This window comes from Neopelma chrysocephalum, unplaced genomic scaffold (genome assembly GCF_003984885.1).
Source record: "Neopelma chrysocephalum unplaced genomic scaffold, ASM398488v2 Primary Assembly neopelma1_141, whole genome shotgun sequence".
NCBI classification, from domain to species: Eukaryota; Metazoa; Chordata; class Aves; order Passeriformes; family Pipridae; genus Neopelma; species Neopelma chrysocephalum.
In genome coordinates, this window is record NW_020897803.1 from 483,442 (window position 1) to 510,452 (window position 27,011).

At 45.9% G+C, this 27,011-nt stretch overlaps 1 protein-coding gene across 1 annotated transcript in view; it reads right to left on the reverse strand.

The window, feature by feature from the left end:
* Positions 1-2,486: 2,486 nt before the first annotated feature.
* UVRAG (UV radiation resistance associated) overlaps positions 2,487-27,011 on the reverse strand; it is a 60,104-nt gene continuing 35,579 nt past the window's right edge. The window contains exons 13-15 of the mRNA XM_027699813.1: positions 23,677-23,755; positions 11,004-11,095; positions 2,487-4,352 (exon numbers count right to left, since the gene is read on the reverse strand). Of these exons, the coding sequence (XP_027555614.1) occupies positions 3,701-4,352; positions 11,004-11,095; positions 23,677-23,755 (823 nt within the window). The 3' untranslated portion in view covers positions 2,487-3,700. The remainder of the gene's footprint in view (positions 4,353-11,003; positions 11,096-23,676; positions 23,756-27,011) is intronic.

Consider the following 27,011-nt stretch of genomic DNA (forward strand, 5'->3'; position numbering starts at 1 on the left):
CCAGAGCCCCAGGCACAGCCAGGATTCCCACCCTCCCAGGCACACACAGGGGAAGACAAGATCCTGCTCCCTGGGCTAAAGGCACTCAGGAATTAATCTGGAGCACGGGATGCCAGGGGAGAGGAGCACAGGGGCAAGAGGGACAACACACACCTTGCTCTGCAGGCACGTGGCTCATCCACCCCCTGCTCTGCACAGCCTGGCTGCAGGCAGGGGCAGGGAGGCTGCACTGGAAACCTGGAGACCTCCATTTGTTCCTCACGCCCCACCCTGAGCACTCTGATAAAAATGTGCAGCAGGAACGTGGCTTAACGTGCTTGAACTCAACTGGGAGCTGAGTGAGAGGATCCTGCAGCATCATGAACAGGAGTCTTTAGCTCCAAGTTAATGCTCTGAACACTCACAGAGCCACTAAGGCTGGACAAGCCCTCCAAGACCATCCTGTCCAACCATCCCCCAGCACTGCCAAGGCCACCACTTACCCATGTCCCCCAGTGTCACACCCACAGGGCTGTTAAACCCCTCCAGGGCTGGACAGCCCTTTTGGGGAAGGTTCATCTGGATCAGATCCACTTTCTCCAGCAGCATCTCCAGCCACATTTCAAGGCAAATAATCTCCATCTTATTCTTTCCATTCCTCACTCTTCCCTTTCATGCAGCTGTATTTCAGCCATGCTGTTCAACATTGCAGAATAGCTTAGAGTGAGATTTCTGCCTCCTGTATCTTCCCACTCCAGCTCCAGGGCTGTACAGATGATGCCTTGGCTTTTTACTCCCTGCTGACAGACAGATGGGGTGGGAGAAAAGGAAAAAGAAAACCCACCAAAAAACCCCTGCTGTGGGTTTGATGACCAATAAACCAAGGACACTGTGGTTGAAAGTAGGAACACAAAGGAGCCATTAAGGAAGACACACAAGTTGAGAGATACTAATCAGTTTTATTTTATAAATACAGATGAGCTTTCCCGCGATTACCAACATGGTTTTAATGTGTCATTTACTCTGGGATATTCTGGTCTTGCTTATTTGAAATACCTGGTCAAGCAAGGATAAGCCAACGCTGTTGTGCTTGCTATAAAAATATAGTGGGATCTGATCTTCCAAAACTAATATTCTCAAAAATCTCAGGAATTCCTAAGTGAGGGGAAAAGACTGCAATGAAATGCTTTCTCCACTTGAAGACATTTGCAGACATTTAACAGTGTCACAGCTGTGCAGGAACTGAAAGGCTTTTGACAGTTGAAAGCACACTGTGATCTATCATCTCACCTCCAAACCTACCGTTGGTTTCTCCCCCACTGCGCTGTTTGCAAAGTAATTTACGGGGGGCAGAAAAAAAATAAACACACAAAAAAGGAAAGTTACAGCCTGTACAACCCCCCCCAGGAGCTGGGCAGCGTGGAATCAGCCCTGGGACACTGTCCCTCCTCACACAACCTGCTACATGGGAAGTGGTTCAAGAGGAAGAGAAACCCAGGGATAACTGGAGGCCTCCTAAAGGTACGTCCATGGGAAGCCCGTGCGACAGATAAGAGAAATCAACCCTCGTGTCTGACACATAAACCATCACAGGGCTCAGACAGGAACAGCAACACAACACTGGGGAGCACAACTAGACTTCATTTGGTTTGTGCAACCTGAGAAAACGAGCAACTCACGAAAACAGAAATGCTGCCAAGCCCCTCTGCTGCCCTGCACAGCCAATCCCAACACCGAGACCCCCAGAGCTGCCTACGAGACACAGAGACCTCACCACGGCTCTGAGGAGTCACCACCACACACAAGTGATGCCTTTCTGTCACACAGCAACACCAGGGCGCCCACAAACAGGTCTGTGCTGCCTCCAGGGCACCAGATCCCCTCCCAGGGCTGAGCCCAGTTACGAAACTTCCCCTGCAGGAGATGGTGAGACACAGGCCCAGGGCAGAGGATCTTTGCTCAGCACTGCTCAGTGCTGTGCTTCAGGGTATTCACAGCAGGAGTTTCCTATCTATCCCTTCCCAAACGTGATGGCAGCACTTCCTCTGGGGGAGCTTTTATGAGGTTGGAGTAGGGGAGCTGATTCAGGGGAGAAGATGCTCCTGGATGCGCCCAACTTTGCACCTGAAATCACATTCAGTGTCTCAAATAACCAAGTTCTCCAAGTGCTCCCACCCAGCTCCTCATCCTGGGACAGACCAAAGCCAACAAAAGGCTGCAGAGAGGCTGGATCCACCCCCCCAGCTGCAGCCAGAGCTAACAGGGGAGATGTGACTATCATTCAACACAATCACTAAGGTGTGAGCTGGAAACAAGGCAGATCCTAGGACAGTGCTATTATGGATATTGCTTCTCACACAGACATCTTGTTCTGACAACAGAGAGCTGAGATTATACAATTCCACACCTGAACAAGGGAATTTAGGCTGGTCTTACGATGAAGGCAGGGAAAGACTAGGTCGTGGTTCAAAAGAAAGCATAAAACCAGGGAAGAACAGAAAGCCAGGCATGATGAAGTGCTTTTTATTCTGCTATATATTTTTATATTTCAGAGCTCACAGGTGAGCCCAGATCCTCGGGTACACAATATAGAAGGCAAGAGCAATGAAATCCAAACGGAAACAAACACCAGGAATGGCAGAGCAGCTGCAAATTGCTTTCCCATTAGTGCAGCTGAACACGTGTGGCAGTGCTGACCTGCACCTCCAGCAAAGCCCTGGAAGCTTCTTCCTCCCAAGTACAGATGGTTAAAAAAAAGGATATTAATTCAGATGAATCATGTGAAGTGCCTCCTTCCTGCAGAGGGTGGAACAATTCTACACGTTTGTCTAATTCCAAAGCACTGACTGCACTCTCAGGGATTTTAGGAAGGTGTCTGCAGTGCCCCTGTGTCCCCAGCAGAGCCCTGGGAGGGTGGCAGCTGAACCCTCTGTGGTGGCAGTGGGTCCATCAGGTCTCTACTTGTGCCCAACCCCAGTGGGGAAGGGTCAGGCTGAGATCACTGGACAGAACCCTGGAGGTGATTTACTCCTCAGGGATTCCATGGGAAGGAAGAGCGAGTATGGAGAAGAGGAGGAGTGGGACAAACCCCCAGGTGTCACTTCTGATTAACCAGGTGCAGGTATCCCACAGGTGCTCATTCTCTGGCATGTCCTCACTGCCAACTGAAGACCCATCAGTGCAAACCAGAACTTCACAGGCTCCAGAGCCCAGCCCAGAGGAAGCTGTTCAACTGCAACAAATCCATGGTATTTCTCTAACACTGGCTACATTGCTCAAGCACACACAGGAGTACCTGGGAGAAGGCAAAGATGTCTTACCATAAAGGTACTTTTAAATTAAAGGGTTGGTTTTTTTTTCCTCTTCTGAAAAGATTAAAATAAATTTAACTCTAAAGAATAATTAAGAAATCAACAAATATTCATAGAAGGGCCTGATCAGCACTAGAAGTCGCTTCAAGGAAAGCCTTTATAAATGGATTTCAAGGCCTTAAAAAAAAAAAAAAAAAAGAATTCCAACAGATTATAAATACCAGACTGGAAGCAGAACAAACCTTTACCTGGGGCTGTGCACACACCATGATCCTGCGTCACCGTGCTCGAGTCCACTCGTCTAACACCAAAGGAACAGCTTCAGCTTTTTTTTTATTTTTATAATTAATATAAAGAATAAGTGCAATTCGATTTCCCCCCCGGGAGCACTGATTCCCCCCCGCCCCGGCTCACTTGTCCGAGCTCTTGCGGGCCCTGCGGAAGCTGGACATGTTCTCGTTCAGGGCGTAGATCCTGCGCGAGAACTCCTCGAACTCCCCCAGCACCTGCTCGTCGCACTCCACGGCCACGGCGCGCTCCACCGGGATGGAGCTCAAGTCCTCCAGCTGCTCCCCCCCCGGGCCCAGGGCCGTGGCCTCCATGCCCATGATCTCCTCGGCCTGCTCCACGGCGCAGCAGAGCGCGGGGCCGGCCAGGGGCAGCCCCTGGTTGCCCGGCCCCACCGCCCCGTTCATTGCACTGCACCCGCCCGGAGAGGGGTCCCGCCGCACGGGGGGCTTTGGGCTCCCGCTCTCCCCGTTCAAGCTGCCGCACAAGTCCTGGCCTTTCCCGGCGTTGCCCTTGGAGGAGTCCAGGGAAGAGCTGATGGGCCCGGGGGGTGTTTTCTGCGGCTCCCCCGCGGGGACGGGCTGGGTTAAAGCAGAGTTGTAGCTGGGAGGGGGAGTTTTATACTGCAGTCTCTCGTGGCCGGTGCTCGTGGCTCGTTTCCGGGGTCCCTTGTCTGGGGAGGGGAGCCCGCTGGAGAAGCCAAGGTGCAACCTGCCGAAGCTGGAGCTCTGTCTCTTTGGGACGGGGATGGCGCTGGACGTGTGGTGCCGGTCGCTGCAAGGGAAGGCAGGATCGATCATTTTTTACAGTGAGGGCGGAGAAACACTTCAACAGAAAAGTGGTGGATTCCCCACACCCAGAAACATTCAAGGTCAGGCTGGACAGGGCTCTGAGGAACCTGGTCTAGTTGAAGACGTTGCTGCCCATTGCAGGGGGCTTGGACTAGATGGCATTTAAACATTGTTTTCAACCCAAGCTATTCCATGGTTCTGTGAAATTACACCATGCAGATCCAGCTCAAGGCTTCTCAGCAGCACGGGAAAATTTGAAGATTGTCACCCTGAAATGAGCACGATAAAAGAGCAAAAGAAGGAGGCAGAGAATGGTCCTTGGAAAGAGGGGTCTCACTGCTTTTACTGCCAAAAGTAAATAGGATGTTTAGGGTAAATGATTTTTTGGGGGTTTTTGATTTGCTTTTCATGAATGTGCTCCCCTTTCACTCCTCAGTGGTTAATCCCTCCCTGTCCGTCCTGATGGCTCCTCCTAATTTAATCAGCAGGAATGCTGTTATTGCTTGACAGAGGCCTCCACAAAACAGACAGCTGCACCACGGCTACTTTTTTGCCCTTTTGACTTTTGGTTCTTCTACCCAGCTCTTTCCTTATGCTGATTAGCTGGTATTTTGGACAGGTTCAATGGCACTCCCCAGCAAGGCAGACGTTTAACCAGTTCTTTCATCACAACCCCGGGCTCTGCTTGGCCAAGGACTTGGATCCTGAAGTGCTGAACCCTCCCCGTGTTTAGTGCTGCGTGAACCACAGAATGTACCCCAGAGGACAACTTCCCTGGGAAGCAGAGAGGCTGTGCAGGAGCTCTGACAGAGCCCCATGGTTTGGAGAGTCAATCACCCAAGAAACCACCACATTATGTTAATTGGGGCTGTTAACACCGTTTTATAGGACCGAGCTGCGCTTTATGAATTATTGCTGTTGACTGTGCATTTATGGATTTATGGCCTGTACTGGGCCGTCATAAACTCTTCAAGAGGGAGGAATAATGGCTGAATCCTCCACCAGCAAAGAATTCAACAGTGGACTTTTCTAACAGCTGCTCAAAGGAGGAAAACCACACCAACTTTGCTATTCTTGCCAGACCTTCTGCTTTTCTGTGTCAATCATTCCAAAACTTTTGGGCAGTCATCAGCCTCTGTTTCTTGGGGAACACGAACCAATCAAGCTTAATTTAATTTCTGACTTCACTATTTAATTCGGTTCCACAAACCACTTTCACTGTCTCAGGTTCTATAATTTGGAACACCCCCTTTGCCACCATCTGGGCTGTGTTACGTGAATTTTCCTCCACTGGCTTGATCCTTATCCAAATATAACCACCACCCTATATGCAAATACATAATATGTACATTAACATAAGCAACCAGCTCGTTTTCCTCCAAATTAAAACAATAATAACAAAAATACAGCTATTCCATAGAGTTATATCCATAACTCTGAGATTCAGCTGCTGTCAGGATGAGCCTCCTTCACCAACTCCATTTCAGAGAAACTCCTTCTGCTCAAGGCCTGATACATTTTGGGATCTGCCTTGCAGGGGAAAATCTTGGAATAGCAGTTATGAGCAGTCCCCATTGGGGATCCTTTTCCACAGGACTTTTCTTGTTTTGTTGCCCCTTGTAAACAGGAGAAAGTTGATTGCAACGAGTCCCTCTGTGAGGAGTGTGTGTCCCCGTGGCAGGGCAGTGAGCAGCACTGCTGCTCTTCCATTTCCTCTCCCACTCCACCTCCTCCCAGGCTGCCCCTTAATTCCTCTGTTAGGGCTTCCTTCTCTTCCATAAAACCCTCAAATCACCTGAAGGAGGAGCTGGTTTTCAGGACACACATTTGCAGGAGTGAAGAAGGGCCACACATGGAGGCAGCAGCAAAAACATCAACGTTTCCTTAAGATTCCAACAGCTGCTTCAGACCTTTTGAATGCAAACTCCACGAAGCATTTGCAGCTTTGTCTGTCAACCAACCCCTCCACAATCAACCATTTATTTTTAAAGTGATGTAATATGACAAACACAAGGATCTGAGGCAGGAGGCTCGTGAGCTGGGCTCAGGCAATGTGCACTGCAGATATACTGGGGATGGTCTGCTGGCCCTCCCTTCCCCCAGCTCAGAGCCTTCTGCCCTTGCTCAGGAAATAAATGAATAATCTGTATTACTTATTTGATGAGATTCTGTTTATCTTACAGTTAGATGGCAAGCTGTAGGAATTTACCCCAACTGCAAGATGTGCAAATATTCACAAAGCCAGATATCAATCAGGACACTTCACTGGTTCCAGGGGCACATCATCCTGCCTTTATGTGAACTGATTCCTCAGGACAAGTGACAACTGAGTCCTGCAGATCACTGCTCCAATTACAGAACACTCTGCAATGAAGCAGATGGGGCTTTCCAGGGCAGGAGATCTCAGGTTTTGCTGCCTCCCCAATTCCAGGGGACACTTCCAGGGATGGGGCAGCCACAGCTTCTCTGGGCAACCTGTGGGGCCTCCCCACCCTCCCAGGGAAGGATTCTTCCCCAGTATCCAATCCAAACCTGCTGTCTGGCAGTTTAAAGCCATTCCCCCTTGCCCTTTGAGCTTCACAGCTCATGGAAGCAGTACAAAAACCATGTCAAAAAGGAAGTCACATTAGAAAGCAAATCCTCCAACTGCTCAGGAAGTTTAGAGACCGTCAGGTTCTGTCCCCAGTGAGGAGGGCTTGGCTTGCAGGGTTTGCTCCAAGGTACAGCCTTGACCTGAATTACTGGGGTCGAGCTGCTCCAGCTTCCAGCCCCAATTCCCTGGCCCATCTCCTGAGGCAGCAAACAGGTGTGGATGCCTGTCCACAAAGAACAGCCTGGGACTGGAGGAGTATAAAACCTGAGCTGATGAACTGTCATCAGGCCCTGAAGACTTTTAGTCATCAGGCTGGATGAGACTAGAGCTGGTTACATACATGTACAGTTCCTCTCAGAAAGCAGGACTGCTAAATTAAAAATAAAAAAAAGAGAGAGAAAACCTCAGGTTTGTTGGACATTGTAGATAAGAGAATGACATCATCCCCAATCTCACTGTTTCAATTGCATCCAAACCTCGAAAGCCAATTTGTAGCAGTCTAACTTCAGCTGTAAGTGTCCTGGCAGCAAAATTACAAAGTAGCTCTTTTCTGCCCCAAATGTTAGTTTGCACTAGTTAATAAATAGTCCATGTGGGCATTCTGAGGCACAAGGAACAGCCTGCCCACTGTAAACAGGCGAGAGAAAGTGACTGAAGCAGGACACAAACATTTCTGAAGTTATTTTCTCAGTGAACACTTTCTGGTTGTTTGCAGTTCTGATAAAAAGTTCCTTCAGTCAGATTCACTCGTGATTATTTAATCTGTCTGCAAGGGGCTCAGAGAAGCTGTAAAGCAGTATGAGGGACAGAACACAATTCACAGGCTCAAACATGTATCTTTTCCTCCCCACAAAATGTTTCCTCTGAGGAACATTACTGGATCACAGCTGGTTAAAATACTAAATCTTGATTGCCTGGCCAAGAGCCAAAATCCACAGCTACAGCGCTTTGGTATGAGAATGCTTTCAAAAAAAAAAACCCCAACAGCTTAAACACCATTTGATCTTTTCTGTTGCAAACTATGACCTCATGGCAGCAAGAAGGCTAAATGAAGGTGTTTAGGTTGGTTTATGGCCATCCCTGAGATGTTTGAAGCTCCAAGAGCAGCTCGGAGCCAAGGCCGTGTCAGCCCTGCTAAAAAGCAATAATAGATTCTCACCTTCTCAGAGATTCCTGGTTCAATCAGGTACAACAGCCACAGGGAGGCTGCCAAGATGAAGCTGAGGTGGATCTGCATCTTTTGGCAGCTAAGGATTTCTAAGGCACGTTAAAAAAAAATCTCAAATCTTCATGAATTAAGCTACCAGAGTTTTTCTGGACTCCAAAGTTCAGGGCTCCTCTTGGTCCTAGCAGTACATGAATCAAGATGTACCCTCAAAACACAAATTCAAGCCTTGGCACACGAGTATTTTTGAGGGAAGCCTTTAAATGCAACTCAAAAGGGCATCTGCCTGACTACAGACAAGCCATTCCAAAGGAGTATCTTGTATTTGCCAGCATCAGAAGAGTCTGTTGTCTATTCACCAGGAAAAAACCTCCTCCCTGGACTGCTCAAGTTTGCAGAGAGCTCTTTACTTGCTGTTAACAATCACACTGTCCCTCAGAAGTTACACAGGGTGAAACAAAAATAAGCTGAAGAATAGGAGAGAAAATGAGTCAGTCAGGCTCTTGATTTAATGCAACCACGATCTAAAGAGCCTGAGCCTGTGAAAGGTACACCTGAATAAAATCATGTAAAAACATCCAGGTTATGTGCAAGGAGAGATTTGAAAGGGGCTTCTAAAAAAAGAGGGAGAGCAACTTTTTAAGCAGGCAGAGAGTGATGGGACAAGGGGAGACAGCTCTAAACTAAAAGAGGGGAGACTTAGATTATACATCAAGAAGAAATCCTTCCCTGGGAGGGTGGGCAGGCCCTGGCACAGGTTGCCCAGAGAAGCTGTGGCTGCCCCTGGATCCCTGGAAGTGTCCAAGGCCAGGCTGGATGGGGCTTGGAACAGCCTGGGACAGTGGAAGGTAGGGAATTGGAACTGGATGATCTTTAAGGTTTCTTTAACATTTCTGTGTTTTGGTCTCAAAAGCTGGAATAAACTCCATGCTCAGAAGAATTTAAGAGAAAAAATTGCACAGGGCCTTTTGCATCTGCAAAAAGCTGATCTGAAAACTGAGCTGCTTTTCTGGAAGCCAGTGAAACTCCAGGACTAAAAAACTGGACACGGAGAATTATTCCCAAAAGGAAACAGAAAAGATTCAGGGGACCACAACCGAGACAGTTTAAATCAACAACAACTTTGGCTCATCATCCTTCACCCTCAGGTTCAACATCCAGATCTGATGTCAGGAAAGTCCCTTTCTGCAGCTCTGTAGCCCCTGCAACAGTGTGAGGGAACCAACAGATCTGTCTTGATTTTGTCTGCATCCAGCACAAATCATATTTTGCAGTAGGGGCAAGGGGGGAGAAAAGTAAACACAGCAGGATATTGGTGCCAGGAGAGACATGAAGAGGGAAGCAGAGCCTGTAGACCTGCAAGCTTGCTGCCATAAATCACACGTGGAGGGATGTGAAAACACGGATTAATCATTGCAGTGTCATGCCTGAGGAACCAAAGCAACACAGATCTCCCCAGGCAGAGGGGTCCAGCCAGCAAACCTTCCTGCACAGGCACTGGGCTCTCAGCCCTCCCACAGGGCCAGAGCTGCCCCAGAGGCTTGAAAGGCAAATCTGCTCTGATGCACGAAACAGGGGGGCTCTTCTACTGAAGCTGTGCAGGGCTGTGTTGGTTTGGTTTTAATCTAAAGAGGTTAAGAAACTATTATGTACTTTAAATCTAAAGTGATGCTCATCAGAGCAAGGCTAAGCCCGAAATAACCATGTATTTGAGTTACACTGAATATCTCAGGGATTCAGTTCAGTCCAGGCTGCAGAGAAATGCAGATGTCTGGAGTCAAAAGCCAAAGGGAGCTCGATGCATGGCTCAGGAGTTAACAGCAGTTCTGTTCGAGGAGAAACCAAGCCCAGTGCAAGTATTGGTTTTTACCAGCTCATGATGGTTTGACAGAACTGGAACTCGGGAAAGCCCAGGTCTGGTGCTCAGAAAGGGAACTGAGGACCAAACAAACCTGGCAGTGCAAGGGAACACGTAAATAAAAACCATCCTGTGCCCCTGTTCTCATCCTGCAAGCCGAGGACAGCCTGGAAATACTTTACTGACTCCAGTTTGTGGCACAGGGTGTCAGATGATTCACCTGCAGTATCCTGAAAACACAAAATTCCTTCCAATCTTCACTCTAACAGCTGGTGGCTTTGCTGCTTGTTCCAGCAGAGGTGATCAGGTGTTATCCACAGGACAGAGGGCATGTGTACTCTGCCCAATTATCAATGTCTAGCCAGCTTTCCCCTCGAGTTGGAAAGCCTCATTTCCATTTCAATTATTAGGAAGCACTAAGGGCATTGTTTGGAATCATTAGCCTTGAAAAAAAGAAAGGTTAAAAAGGAACAACTACTCACACCAGTTTTGGAGGTGAGAAGGAAATGAGGCATAGACATCCACGGGCGAGGGGAGGGAATGTGATACTCCCAGAGAACTGTGCTTAATATTCCTAAATGTTTGGAAGTATTATCCAGCCAAAAAACGTGCTTTGTGTTGCTAATGACTGTGCATCACCTACAGCAAACAATGAGAGGGTCCTGTGATGGCAAAACCTCTAAGACAGACTGCCCAGGCTAAGGCAGAATAATACAGAGGGTGCCCCTGCTACCAACCATTAGATACAGTCTTGAGGCACCAATTAACTCACCTCCCTCTGGTGAGGAACACTGCTTTTCACACAGGCTTCCCCTCCTACATCATCCTAACAGAAGGTAGGAAAACTGGAATATTGTGGCCATTTCCATGGAGTGTGTTTTGGGGGAGTCCCAGTCTCACCAACCACGCTCAGCTTGTGAAGAGGAGCTGCTTGTTTGTGACATATCCTTACCTCCAAATGGTTTTGTAGCATCCACCTCTTTGTTTTAATTCCAAAAAAAACCCCAAAAATACTTACCATCTCACCATTAGCCCAATCTCCATGAAGTTTTTCAGGTTGGGAAGAGTTTGCCTTAGGTCTGGAGTACTCAGCCCATGCTGATACCTAAGCTGCAAGAACAGAAAAAAAAACCCTAAAATCAGCACAGCTTTCTAAATCCCACAGAACATAACACCACGGTCAGTTAATTTACTGGGCTTTTAAGAAAGTGTGGGATGATTGTCCAGCAGTTCCAAGAGATTTATTCCTCTTAAGGAAATGTTCCATTTAATACTTGTATTAGCAAAACCCACCCAAGAACAGGGACAAAATAATCAGTCAATCTGAGTGTGAAACCTCCTTCCCCTTTTTCCATTTTCTGTCTGTAACAGGAGCTTAATGAAAACACAGCCATCAGGGGAAAAGACCAAATTTCAGCACAGCATTCTGTGTTCACCAGTTCCAAACATTTATTTGTGTGCAAGGGTCACTTGTCAGTCTCAGTGTCTGCTGGAATCAGAAATGGAATTGTTACAGTGACACCAACCAGGAAAAATACATATTGACACACAACTGATGGAAATCTGCGGTGCTTATACAGTTTATATCAACATTTTAAATCCCATAATTAAACCCAGCATTCAAATCAGATGCCACGTAGCAGAGGGAAAGGCTTCAAACACTGACTGACTTTAACCCCAGTATTGACTCCTCCAAGTTGCTTTTCCAAACCTCAGATTATGACATCCACATGACAACTGTCACTGAAGGGATTTATAAACTACATGTTTAACAAGTCCCCAGATTAAAAATACCTTCGAAGAAAACAGCACTTGAAAGGGAGAAAGCCCCTCTTTCAAGTTTGAATCTCAAAACTTTGGGGGAACTTTGCAGAGAAATTTATCCCCTGTGTGGTTAAAATATAAACAAACATAACAATATAATAACATAACTACAAATATATATATACATATAAATACAAACATAAAATACTTAATATAAATAAGCTGTATCTATAAATCATAAATATAAATATAAAAGTATAAATATAAACAAATAATACAGTGCATTTATCCCTTGTGTGGTTAAAATACAAACAAAAAAAATCTCTAAATTCCAGTATCTTTCAGGCTATTGGGATGAAGCACCACCAGTTTAATAAGGAGGTCTCAGCAGATGTTAACACCCTCTAGAAGTCCCAGTTGGCCTCCAATACACACACACACAGCAAGTGCACAAATCCCATGCTGCTTGAGCTACCTGCTGAAACATGGAAAAATCCCACTCCAAGATAAATTCCTTTACAATTCCACACCTGTTTCCATAATTCCTGACAGTAAGCTGCAGGCAAGCATCCTCTAAGCTTCCAAAATGTGACTCCTCCCAAACAATCAGTTTGTCACAGAAAAAGACCCCTGAAATTGGGAATGCTTTTTCTGCTCATCTGAGTTTCAGAAAGAAAAATCACTTTGGGAGAAAATCCCCCTCAGTCCTGCACTGAGCACCAGGAGGGCATTTATTCCAGGTTATTATTTCCACATGGACACAGCCAAGTCATGAGGTGGCTTGGACTCATATCTGCTGCTACAGTGACAGAGCCTGGATTAAGACAACCATACAACATAAATTACAAAACCATCACCACACTCTCCTGATGGGATTACAGTGGATTTGGTTTGCCAGAGAACTCGCCTGGAGCAAAAGAAATAAAGAAGAAGGGAAAAAAAATCCCCCACCAAAATCAAAACCTTTGCATTCGTTCCTCCTCCAACAACCAAAAGTCCATAGAATAACCATCTTTAAATTCTGAGGTTTTAGAGCATGAAAGGATTGGTTGGATTAAGGGCTCTCTCTCTGTCCAACAGCCAAGATCAGAGGAATGCATGGGAGACTCATATTAAAACATGAGCAAAGCCACTGTTTCTACTAAAACACATTTTCATATCGCTGATAGGAGAGTTGCATATCAAGTAAAGTGAAGACATAAGTTCTGTGGGACCTCTAGAAAAAGCTCTGATTGAGGGTTGTCAGTCCTCAGCAGTGAACCAGCTCCACTCTGAGCATCTCTCAACCACCACTCCAACCAAGCACCTTCCAAGGATTTACTTCATCAACAGGACTTTTGTACTTAATTAAACTCATGCCAGACACAGGAACGCTTACTGCCTTCCTACAGGCAACAATTCCACACTAAAACCTTCATTCATCCAACCCACCAGCACAGATCCCTCCTCTGTGAGCTAATTAAAACACAAACCCGCAAAGGTTCAGTTACTCTCCTATAAAGTCCATAAGAAGGACCAGAACTACTAAAATTTGTTTTCAAGCAAGTTGGCTTGAAAAGAAACCAATCAGTTATCTTTCTATTTCTGGGTAATTGCAGATTGCACCCAAGATCAGAATTAGGGGTTTTGCCTTTTAAGAAAAACACTGATATCCTGCATTTATGTGCAAAGAACAACAGCCCGTTTCCTGCCCTGGTCCCTGGGACAGGTTTAATGACTGGGGCTCTACAAGCACATACATTTACTTTCAGCCAGAAACCACAGAGTACCTGGACTGGAATACCTTTTTTTTTGGGGGGGGGAATGCAGAATGACTCCAATTCTAAACTCATCTGTTGATCATTTCCCATATTGTTTCCCCAGCCGTGTTCTGAGCCATGTGGAAGCAGTCAAACAGCTCAGAATACATTATTAAAGTTCAAAAGAGCTGCCCCTTCGCTACATGTTATGCATAATATTGAAGTCTAGGCTGTATTTTTGGGCTTCCCTGTGTCTCTCCACTGGTCCTTGATGCTGCAGCACCATCTGTACCTTAGGCAGGAGGGGGACCCAACCCACTGCACTGTGCAAAGCTCCTGCTCTGCTAAGGCAGTCAAGAGCAATTTGGAATGACTTTCAGCTACACCAGGAGTTTCTCTTGATAGCATCAAGAATTTCAAAAGAACATCTGCTCCACAAATGTGAAAACCTACAAACAAAAATAGAAGCAAAAAAGTGTTCTTTCAATCGGCTTTGCAGAGCTGGTCACCAGCCAAGCCTTTACAGGAAGGTTTTCAGAGGATGTCAAACGCTAGGACAGAAATATAAAATGCAAGTTTTAATAAAATGACATAGTTAATTGTTTTACAAGATCCTGGATGACTTTTCAGAGGATGAAGGAGCACTGGCTGGGGTTCAGATGACTAAGCAGTGCAATCATGGAAACAGAAAGTGTTGTTACAACGCCTGTTGCTACACAAACAACCTCGGGGCTCCCTGAAATAATGCCTGCTGCTATATAAACAGTTTGTGTGTTTGTACCTTTAGGGGAAATTATAAACTCTTAGATTATTGAACTCCTCACGTGTTGTTTGCCTCTGTTTTCCTGAAGCTGGGGAGTTTGTTCTAGCTCTGAACACCTACGTGGCTTTCCTGAAACCCCCTGAGCTGCAACATCAGTGAAACACGTCGTGGTACAGAACACCTCTTTAGAGAACAGCAATCTAAACATCCAACATTAATTTTCATCTCTCATATTTAAAAAGACTGTCAGCAAACATCAACCACAGTTTGGAAGTAAACATCACCAGGGGGGTTTTTAAGTTTTCTTAAGCTTCTTGGGGAAGCAGGAGGGGAAAACAGCAACATAACAAGCACTGTGATTATAACAAGCCTTCAAGTCCTCAGTGTTGCTTTCAGAAGGAGCAAATCCAGGGCTGCCCCAGCAGTGACAGCCCTCATCCAAGCAGGAGGAAGTGCTCAAATACAACAGCTATTTTAATGGAAATTATGACCTATCTTGATATGTCAACGCCTGCCTCCTTCCCCCAGACTTCCACCTGAAAAGCAGATGTTTACTTTGCAATTCTTTCAGAGTACTAAACCAAACAAGTTACTTCAACATCCTTGAAGACCAGTGTCCTTCATTAATCCACAGGGCACAGGCTGTAAAGTTCCCCAGGCTGACCCAGAGTGCCTAAACCTTCCTTAAAACCACCATAAAGGGCTCCACCACAGCTGGGACTCAGCAATGACAAATAAGGCACAAAAAACAGCACAGAAAGGAGACAACAACTGCACTTCATCCTTTACCTTCAGAGGGTGCTTACAGTCACACTGTTGTTTTTAAAGCATCCTTAGTCTAACCTGGCCTGGTTTGTGCTGCATTCACAAGGTAGAGCTGATATCAATAAGATACTTAGTAAGATACTGTTTGTGTGAAGCCATTCCATCTTGTCCTCCCACTCCAGGCCCCTGTTCAAAGTCCCTCTTCACTTCCATCTGAAAGATGGGGGAAATACATGCATGAGATCTAAGTACAAGAGGGATTCAGCACTGACCAAGGAAACTGTATTCTCACCTGACAACAGAACTAATTCCCTTTTTACCTTCTTTGGTTTGCCACAGAATTACATGAAGCAGCTTCTTCCCCTCACCTCCACCAAAACACCAAGTCTGGTCTTTATTCAAAGCCTCGATGACAAACGCTCAACAACTTGTGACATTTTGCCAAGCGATTATGGAGGGGTTTTCTTCCAATATTTAAAAGTGAAATGTGATAATAGGCAATATTTAACGCTGGATTTTGGTTTCACAGCAGAAGTGTTTATTGGAGATAGACCCCAAGAAAACAAGGAAATAGGAGTACGTGTTTGAGTACATGCAGAACACACTGGAAAACTAAACACTCAGATGAGCCAAAAGCTGGGTTTCCTCCAGGACTCTCTCATGAAACCCTTGCTGAGAGGGAACTCAACACCCCTCCAGAGAGGTCTCACACATCAGCCTTCGTGCTCCCAGTCTGGTGTCCCAGTAAGGATGTGGGGACCCACAAGACAGGCTGGGAGAAACAGCCCCTCACAGAAGTGAACTATTCCTGTAAAACTCGGTGGTTATGGGGCTTGTTATAAAAGCCAACGTATGTGGGCCCCCATGCCCATAAAGGTGCCTCTCAGATGCCATGACTGTTTCATAAAAAGGACATTAAAAAAGGCAATTTAGAAGACAGAGCAGTTACTGGCCTCGAAAAGCTTCCCCTGCTCCCCAGTGAAGCACTGAAATAACTAAAACCATGTTTACTGCAGTCTTGCTGCATTTATAGCTTGATAAGATGAAACTATAGAGCATAACCTCTCCAGGTTCAGGTCAGAGCTTCTCAAAAGGGCTTGGGATCACAAAGTGATGTTTATTGGATTATAAGAGACTTATTTCCTATGACCTCATTCATCCTGAGCTCTTGTATTAAAAATCCTTACATCAGGCACAGAACAAAAGGTCAGATGTGCAAAAGCCAAAAGGAGAAAGATAAGTAACATTTTGTACCTCCACCTTAAACCACAACATTTTCTGGATGTGTTTAGCTCCCCAAGTGTAATTCTGCACACCTGGAGGTTACTTTTTACCTATATAACCCAAATAAGAGCCTATAAATATCAGAAGGGCAATCAGGAATGCACAGAGAACTGGCCCACCTTGGCCTGGCTGGAAACCAGAGAACACACACGTGGTGCTACTCACTCCTCCTCCATTTATCCATCACCTTCACATTTTGATAAATCCACTCCCAAACCGGGCAATTTTCCTACCAGTCCAGCTCCACCCTGTACCTTAAGATGTTGCAGGAAAGGAACCTGCAGAATTATTTCAGTGTGCACAGCAATGTGCTCCATCAGGTGCTGCAAGCACTCAGTCCCTCAGCTATTTGTTCTTTGGAGTTATGTTGGGAAAACCCTTTGTTTTACAGGGGGTTAAATGGAGCTTCTGGCAGTTCACTCATCCAGGTGTGGGAAAGCTGCTCCTCCAGGGGAAAAGGCTCTTCCTGCTCTGACAAAGCATCACCCAAAGAGCAGGTGATTCAGCCTGTGCCACAAAGCCTAAAGGGGGCAAGAATTTGGGGGTTCTCAGCTCCCAGCCACATCCTGTACCTCAGCTGAACTGCTTCCCATGTGTCCACTGTGCTGCTTCAGTGGGCAAAGGACTCTGACTTCTAAAAAAAAAAAAAAATTAGACAGTGAATCAAATGGGAAAAGCTCTCATTTGTGAGCACAGAATCAACAGTTTAACCTGTGAAAGACTCGCTTCCTCTCAGGACAACATCAGCACTCCCTGAACTCCACATGGCACTGGGACACTGGGAATGGCTCCTCATGTGATAGACAACATCTCAAACTCAACAGCTGAGGTCAGGGAGCATCAAACCAAGGACAGTTCAGCACTGGGCTTCCTGAAAACATCCACTTATACGTGCTACATTGAAGCAGAGCTTGGTTTTTTTAATGACACAACGTTAACTTGGGAAACATTCACATGAATTACACACAAGGCCGGATCAGAGAGTTACAATAACCCCGACAGAATTCCAGCCTCTTGGAAAGCAAAATACTTTAAAGCTCTGGATTTCCAAACATTCTGGACTGATCAAAAAAGTGAATGAGCCAATAAGGATCAGACACTTTTATTCCTTTAGCTGGAGAACAACTTGCTCTAAACTTCAAGCAGGTTCAGAAAAAGCCTGAAAGGCATTTATAGATGATTAAGCAGCTGTCACAACCAAAGCTTTCAAAACAGGTTTTTGCCCTGATGTGCCAAATCTTATGCACAGAAGTATGAGACAAACCCTGCCCCAAGGAGGACAAAACATACATTTTAAACTGTGCAACAGAAGAACAAAGGATGTGAGGGGTGAAGTGAAAATAACAGAAGCTTGGGGGGGGGGAAATCAAAACCCCAGAAGCCACAGTTTGTCACTTGCTTGCAAATGACAGAAGAGCAGAATTTTTGTGCATTAAAGTAGGGGAAGTTTCAGGAAGATGCGTTTTCTTTTCACCATGGCAGAAGGTGAGAAGGCTCCAAAGGAAGAGACAGGCTCCCAGAGATGTCCTGGAATTCCACAGGTGTTAAAACTTTATATCTGACAGTGCAGCCTTGCCTCCAGTCACACACCCTACTCATCAGGAAAAATTCCACACTGCAGCTTTTTCCTACACTGCCACGTTGTGCCAGGGCTTGATAACAGACTTCCCACTTCCCTCTGTCCTTCAGTTCCACAACACAGCACTTGCACACACCACAGAGCAGTTTAGGTTGGCAAATCACACGTGTTTATGGCAGCTTAAAGAGACCAGGAATCCATTTGCCTTTTGAATATTAAATTTTGGTTCTATTTTATAAACACACACTCATTTCTTTGAGGAATGGAGCAGTGTGAGGAGCTAATGCAGAGCTGCTGACAGCTGCCCACACCCCAGGGATGGAGCACACAGGGCAGGGGGGGCTCCCCAGGTTGGCTTTGGAGAGGTGAGTTCAGGCACAGCCGGTGATGCCACATCTTCCATTCACAGAATCCCAGAATGGTCTGGGTTGGAAAGGACTTTTAAGCCCATCCAGTCCCACTTCTGCCACAGGCAGGGACTCCTTCCACTATCCCAGGCTGCTCCAAGCCCTGTCCAACCTGGCCTTGGACACTTCCATGGATCCAGGGGCAGTCACAGCTTCTCTGGGCAACCTGTGCCAGGGCCTCCCCACCCTCCCAGCCAGGAATTCCTTCCCAATATCCCATCTCTCCCTGCCCTCTGGCAGTGGGAAGCCATCCCCCTTGTCCTGTCCCTCCATCCCTTGTCCCCAGTCCCTCTCCAGCTCTCCTGGAGCCCCTGGAATGGGCTCTCAGGTCTCCCTGGAGCCTTCTCTTCTCCAGGTGAACCCCTCCAGCTCTCCCAGTCTGTCCCTATGAGAAGTGCTCCCTCCCTCCCATCTCCCAACCACACTGCTCATCCCACCTGAGCTGCAGGAGCCTCCAGCTGCAGGTGCAGGGATTGGAACAGGCAGAAGAGCCAAGATCTGCCCCTCCAGAGCGAGTTACCAGCGGCCTTTGCCCACGGGCAAGGACAGGCAGGGTCTGAGCTGCACAAAAAGGGGACTGCTCTGACAGCTAATCCAGGCTCAGCTCAACCCACGGGATCTTGGCATGGGCGACAGGAAAGGAAAAAAAAGGAAAGCCTTTCCAACAAGTTTGCAAAAAGCACATGTAAATTCCCCAGGTTTAAATGCTCTGGCCCACTGCTGCCCTGGGAGACTTTCAGGAATGAAACCTCTCCGAAGAGCTGTTGGCTCTGCACAGCTGGAGAAGGTGCTTTGTGGTTTTTCAGGTGCAGTCCCTTCCTCTTGCCATTAAAATGAAGGCTTGGCACTTCCCAAGATGAGGACTCGACTCTGGCTTCAACCTGTGCTCTTTCAAGAACACTTTTCCCCGTGCAGCTGAATTGGCCCCAAATTCAGACAGTGCATTCTTTCTGAACTGTATGTTTTTATGATCTTAGTTTAGGGGCCTCGTAAAAGATGTAGTGTGCAAGTCACAGCATCCTACACTCCCAGGGCCTTAACCACTGCATCCACACTGCTACCCACAGCACCCTTAAAGACACTTCTGCTCCCCAGTGTTTACTGCCAAAACAAATTTCTGGGCCTAACATTTCTGCTGTTCAACTTCCCATGGAAAAGTTTAATAGTTTCTGTTATAAAGTCGATTTTCTCACATGTCTGATAGTCTAATAGGAGCCAGGAACTGCACATCTTGCCTCATTTCATGATTAAGAGCTGAATTTCAGTTGGGTTTCTTACACATGGCACCAGTACATAAGCACTCAACTTTGATTCCATGCAGCTATTGGAAAGATGGCAATTTGGCTGCACCTAAAACACATATTTTGGAGTATTTTGGTTTTCTCCTGTGCTTCTGTGCGTGTTTGTTCCTTACCTCGTGCATTGGACAGGCCACTGGAGCACAGGGCAGCACTCCCAGGAGAGCAGCACTGGCTGACCATCCCCAGCCAGTCACCCCAAGCACACAATTCCTGCTGTCACCACGTGGACACAGCTCTGGACACACCACAGGAGGGCTGGACACCAGTTACTGCCTTGCATCTGCATTGTACTGACGTGAAAACAAACATCCTGGGGGAGCTGACAAAGGAGGGAGGGGTTTTTCTGTGGCCAATAGCAAAGTTCATGTGTTGCTAATGACTGTCAGATGAAAGCACAACTGTTCCTTGGCCAGGGCTGAGCAAACCATGCCAGGGTCAGTCTGACACCCCTCCAGAGCTGTCTGACAAAACAAATCAGGATCAGAAGAGATCCCTCCCTGGGAGGTGATCCTGAGCACGCACCCAGCCTGAACAGGAGGAAGAACAACTTCAATTCCTGCCCTGTAACAAATCCCAGAGACTTCACTCAGCATGGGAGAGATGCCTGGGAAGGGGATGTGCCACCATCTGCAGAGCCCCCGACCAACACAGCCAGGAACTTTGTACACAAGCAGGGACAGGACAAGGGGAGTGGTGCCAAGCTAAGAGAGGGCAGATTTGGGTTAGATACCAGGAAGAAATGCTTTACTCAGAAGGTCCCTGGCTGTGCCAGCAGGATGAGACCCCTGAGAGGTGCCAGCCTTGCCCCTGCTGAGTTCACTCACTGCCCACAGCAAACCTGACCAAGCTTCAGGAGCTCTTAATATTCAACCACTGTAACAGGAGGTTTCCACAGTGTAATCTCAGTCTCTCTGCTGTGAATATCAGGGTGAGAGTTCATTTCCTTCTCCTCCTAAAGCCTCCTCTTCCTCAGGTACTCCCCACACATCCCTCATTTACCAGCTGTGGAGTCTGTGGGATCAGCTACCTGCTGAATGCTCTCCCCCTGCCCACTGCTTTGGAGAGCTGAGCAATTCACTCCCATTTTTAGCAACTGGTTTGTACTTTACCTTTGACAATGACAGTGAATTTTTTGGTAGGTATTATCAGACACAAGTCACTAACTTCCCTGTGAAAAGAATAAAACCCACCCCCACATTTGTTTGTTAAGAGTCGAAGAGCTGAAATCTTAACTGGAAATTTATGGTCTTACCTAACGTTATCCAACTTAAAAAGCTCCTCTGTGCACTTCGTGAGGGATTCAATTTTACAAACAGAAAATATGGGGATTGAAACAATTTGTGCTCATGTCCAGCTGGAAGTTATTATGAGCTCTCGGAATTAACACACATTGTTTTGACTTCGGAATGTAACAGCAAAGCAAGTTTCCCCAAATAAATGCTCTACCAAGCTAGCACTGAGCTGCTTCTAATTCCAGCTGAACTCCCCCGAGAGCAAGATGTGGTTTCCATTGTTATTATCCTGCTGTTTTACAAAACAGTACCACTTTATCTCTAGTAGAGTCTTTATTTCAGTCATTTTCCTCACTATCAACCCCCGTCTCGCTTCTCCCCCGCTCACGTTTCTCCTCTGCCTGCAGAACTCCAGGTAATTGTGAGAGGGAATAAAACATTATATAAAAAAATCTGTGAAAGTGGGAGAGCTCACACAAATCCTTTCAAGTATTTCTTTAAGTTTTTCTGGGCTCTTTGTCTCTCACCCACAGTGATCAAGACTTGCAGGAACGAGTCAAGAGAGGTGATGGAGACCCAGGCTCTTCTCTTAACTCTCCAGTGAAGTCACCACTGTCCCTCCCAGGCACCTCCAGCCTGCCCACAGGACACTGAGGGAATTAGGCAATGGATTCACATCTACTCATGACAAAGAGTCATTTCAGGACCGGTTCTCTGAATTAAGGCCAACACCTCTGGGCCTTAAAAGGATCCTCTGTCAGGTCTGGAGATGAGAGAGAGGCAGCTGCTCATTCTCCATCCAGACTTCATTACTTTCACACATCCACATGAACTAAGCACATGTGGGAGCTCCTCTGAAAGCAGCCCTGAGATCTTCTAAAAGCTACTTCAGTTCAACAGTTCCAGCATCCCCAGGATTCACAGAGTCTCAGGTTTTCAGGTCGAGTCAGCCCCTGAGCACAGAGGGGTTGTGATGTTTTCCTGCAGTTATCTACCTGTTCTGCTTCCACAATGGAATTTCCCCTTGGCAGAACTATAAAAAGCAGCAACATCTGACCAAGGATATCAAAACAAAGGTGACTGCAACAGTTTATGTGGACATCAGTAACACTTTCCTGATTAAATAAGTAGGAGAAGCCCCCCCAGAAATCCCGAATCACTTTCCTTATGTTTTTATATCCAAGAGCAGACAATCCCAAACATTACCACGTGAACCACTGGTGTTGCACAAACCACTTCAAAGCCTGGCCACCACTGCTCCAGCTTGCACAGCACCACTGACCCCACGGAAATTTGGAAACTTTTTTAACACAAATACGCACTAAAAAGTCTTCATTTACTTTTATGGGTTCAAACACTTGCCAGGGGTTTCAGAAACCAACTGCCAGGACCTGGAAGGCAGCACGGGTGAGTGGCCCTGTGTGCAGCTGCTCAGAGGCCTCAGAAACAGGACAAGGGGAAAAACCAGAATGAGAAGTTTCAGTGGGTCCAACAGGGACAAGTCAGAGAGAAACAGGAAAACAAGGGAAGTGATGACAGTTCCTACAAAATGCAGGAGGCACAAGTGAAACCAACCCCGAGCACACGAACTGCAAACAACCAGGAGGAGGACAAGGAGCCCAGAGGTTCTTGTTTGCATCCCATGATGGAATGGCAAACTCCAGCACCAGCTCACAGAGTGAACTAATGGGTTTGTGGGAGCAGAGATTAAGGAAAGCATTGATTTGATAGCTTTCCCTCTGCATTACTATCAGAGAGTATTTAATCCCTTTTTCTCACCAGTCTTCCCCCGTGAAGGTCAAGTGTGAACAGCTGGCTGCTATTACTAATACCACCAACAAAGAGGCACAGTCTAAGCTCCATTAACAGCCTGGTTAAGTGAATTTCCAAGATTAGCAGGGCTTGATTAACTTCATCTCAAGATATTTTAGCCTTTAAATAATTTCGGAGCCGCCGGAGGTTATCGTCCAAAATACACTGAGCACGGGCAAGACACCAGAAGTCTGGAAAATGGTAAATGCAGTCCAAGCTTAAAAAACAAACAACACAAAAAGATCCAGAAGCTTTACTTCAATTTGGGGTAAGGAATGGCAAAAAAAGCGGTGGAAGAGAGAACTGGAAAAACAAACAAGCAGAAACTAAGCATAAAAAGGCCAGATTTTTCAAGAATAAAACTGTAAGACTAATCTACTTTCAAGCCTTACAAATGGGTTAGAAACAGAAATGGCATATTTCTGTTGGAATTTAAATCTCTTGGCGCTTTCTGGTGCCATATGCTCCCAAGCATGCTGGGGAAATGGGATATTCATGGAGCAGGAGCGAGTCCAGAGCAAGGACTCTTTGGGTGCAGTGAGGAATGGCTGTAAATGGAAGTAGGGTTGATTGGAGGTCCTTTTTTTTTTAAATTAAGTATAAAGTCATGCCTTTGCAAGACTTCAGATTTTCTACTTGTGTTTTCTTATAAGAGCAGAATACTGGTTAAAGTAATAATACAGCAAATTAAAGACAGCAGTGAGAGTGACACAGATGGATCTGTAAGTATGACAGAATAAAAAAAGCAGAAAACATTTACAATTTTCAAAGCAGTGTGTGCAGACTCATGGAATCTACTATTTGAAAAAGAAAAGATTCACTGTTATCTGACCAGTCCTTCTCTAAGCACCACAGAATAAAACCTCAAGCCCAAAGCTGTAAGGTAAGACAAGCATTTCAAGGATATATCTCTTAGTTCACAGATGTTCCCCACAGAGAACAGCATCACCAGACAGCACATGCACACAGGTCATACTGACACTAAGCTGAAAATAGATACAAATAAAGAATAATAATTAAAAAAAATCACTTCAAGTGTACCTACCTGTGCTATGTTTTTGTTGAGAAGATAAACTCCATATTCAAACTGAAGCTTCTCCCCTCCTTTTGGATATAAAGGAAATCTGATGGGAAAGAAAAAAAAAAAGAGGGGAAAAAAGCATTTAGGGTGAAATAATTCAGATGCTTATGCAAACTTCCAAAAGCCCCAGACTCCTTCTCTGAGAAGGTAAAGATTTAACAAGCTTCCCTCTCCCAGGAACCCCCTCGCAGGATGTTCTTGGAAACCCTTTGCAGCCCCAGTCAATCAGCCTTTTAAAAACTGATGTCAGAACTCAGCTGAGGAATCACAGATTTTTTGAGCATTTCAGGTTTTTAAAAGATGCTTATTCTTGTGGGTTGTTCTGTGAAGGACAGAGCACAAAGCCCTTCACACAGGAGACATTTGCAGGCTCATTTCCCAGAGGAAGAGTCAGAATAGAAGTGATTCCTTTCATACCCCCCCAAAGTTTAAGTCACTTACAGCATCACAGGTCACTACAGCCCTTGCAAACACGCTCCTGATGTTTACTTTGCCTCTTTAATCAATATTGCTCACCACTTAAATATCACAAATAGATTGTAGAACACCACAGCACTGCCTCCCCTGCTGTGTGAGACGGGAGAACTAAAGCTTCAGCCCCTAAAGCACTGAAACCCTCTGACGGTGTCTGCATTCAAAAAAAACCATTTTATAAGTCTGTCCCAGAGCTCTCAGCTCGAGTGCAGCAGTTCTCCTGAACAGCTTTCGTGGCTGTACACTGCATTTCTGAGGGTTGTCTCTTAACTCCTCCTCAGCAGCAGAGGTTTGAGGTCACAGCTGTCTCAGGACAATCTGAAATCCAGGTTTATGGGAACTCCACCATGAAAGGAGCTCCTGCCTTCTCAAGAGCCACATGTCCTGCAGCTCCTAATCGAGATGCTGAGTGTATTATCTGCATAAAACCCCCCATTAAGGCAGAAACCAAAGGCTCCCTCAAATATAAGATAACAAATACAGGAGATCGGTATCTACTAGAAACAACACACATTCTGGAGAGGTGATTAGGCAAAGTGGATTTTATCATCCATCAGCCCCACAGTAGAGTGCATTTGCAACTTTTAAGAATTATATGGTGCCATTAAAGCTAAAGGTCAGCAGGGCACGATCACAGCAGATCAAATATTGAGATGTCAGCTCCAGGTTTTATGCTGCTTTCAGACTCGCTGGGTCACTTCAAGTTGAGGAATATAAAAATCCCTGTGAATAGTGTATATCTAACTCACCTTGCTTAATAGATCTATAAATCCAACTAGTTCCCCATGCAAGAAAATGAAACCTTTCCAAATGAACACATGCTACAAAAATTCCATTCTAAGTGTAAAACACAAAGCAAAAGGAATTCATCTCCATCTCTCCAGTTACACTGCCCGGGCAGAGCAGGGGTTACATTTAAAGGATACCTTTACAATTAACAGCCCAAAACCAACCCAAGTCTGACAATAAAAGCACCATTAGGAACACAAGCCATGTTTCACTCCAAGGTAGTATTTCATGAAGTCACTGGTAATGGGAACCATGTATTCTATTATTAGACACAGAGCTCTTCAATCCTTATAGAAAAGAGGATAAAAACTGGTTTATGGTGCTACCATCTCCCACACACAGGGGGAAAAATGAGGCTTTTCTGTTTATCACACTGCTCCTGCTTCTTTGCCAATATTCACATTTCTCCCCTCTAACTTGCACTAATTAATCTTGAAAGCTTTTAAACCACACACATGCCTGGTCAGCCTTCCCAGCACAATCACTGACAGGCCAGTCTGGGGAACTGTCAGTGCTGGCTCTGGCTGTGCACATTCAGGACTCCAGAGACAAACATCCCCAACTGTTCTGCCTGTCTCTGGGTGTTATCTTGCTTGCTTGGTCACAAGCAATGAACTCGAGGGAGAGGAACCCCAACATTTCCTACAGTGTTTCACTATAATCGAACCCAACTCCAACTGCTGGCTCCCCACATCCAATTTTTCCTGCCTGCTCCACAGAAAAGCAGGACTGGGAGCTCAACCCCTCCCCTCTGGCACGCTGCAGAAAGCCAAGTCTGCTGTGCAAGGTTTTAGTTATCCTAAATACTTCTGAAAACCACTATTTCAGTACTTTTATAATCACAAAGCACGTAATAAACTGCAAAATGGCCTCTGCCTGCCCACTCTGCTCCAAAGTGCACCTTCCTCTCTTCCATTCTTGCTGGTAAGAAATCACTGAAGCTCCTTTAAAGCAGAACACAGACACCTACTGTGAGATGGCAAATTCCAAGGGGGAAGAAGAAAAAACACAAGCTACAGGTACCTGCTGTGTGATCACCAGAAAAGATCATCTGAGAGAAGTTGTCAAGTAACAGGAATTCTGTTCTGAGTCAACCTCTGACCACTGTAGGAGACCATCCCCCTGCCATGGGAGCAGGCAGCAATTTTGGAACTCAACAGCTTCTGCTCAGCCAGGTTCAACCTGTGCCCTCGGAAAAACACGTTGATATTTACTCACAACTACAGAATATAATGTTTCAACAGCACTTAAGACTCCTTAAAACACAGCCCTAATACACCCTGAGCAGATGATCTGTCTATAAAGAGCAGGGCAGACAGCAGGAGTAATTTTAATAGTGACTCATAAAGAGTATCAGTTACTCCTTAACAATGGGTTGTAACCCATCTCTTACTGCCTTTTAAATATATGGATTAAACCCCTGGTTTTGATAAGACAATTTGCTACTAAAGTGTCTTCACTGCTCACTAATACTGGTGTATTTACATACCAGAAAACTGATTAGAGAAAAAAAAGATCTTTTTCAAGCTGCCTGCAGAAATTGATTCTGGAAAAGCACAGGCCTGGTTCAGAGCTAAAACCAGCCTGATTGTGGTGGTGGTTTAAGCATTAGACCTCTCTTACAACTCAAAGAAACTGTGCTGAATATTCTGCTCTAACCACTGAGAACTCCTCTGCACTGTCCCACCTTTCTCAGCTTACACAAGGACTTCTGAGCCCTCAAGAGCCCCTCTAATTCCAGATCCTCAGCTCATCTTTAGCTGTTTCACAGAATCTCTTCAGTGTTTGATGAACATGCAAGAGAATCCCAGGATTCTTGGTTCAGGCACACGGTAACTGCGAGGGAAAGATGAAGGAATCCTTATTCCACACATTTACTTCAAACCTCAAGTATCTCCCATGAATTCAAGTCCAGATACATTTGCTGTTGTGTCCTGGGATTTATGAACTCCTCTGCATCCAGAACTATCACATGTCTACCAATATACTGGTGGCCCATTTTTATTGTCTATAACAGCCTGTCTTTAATACAAACT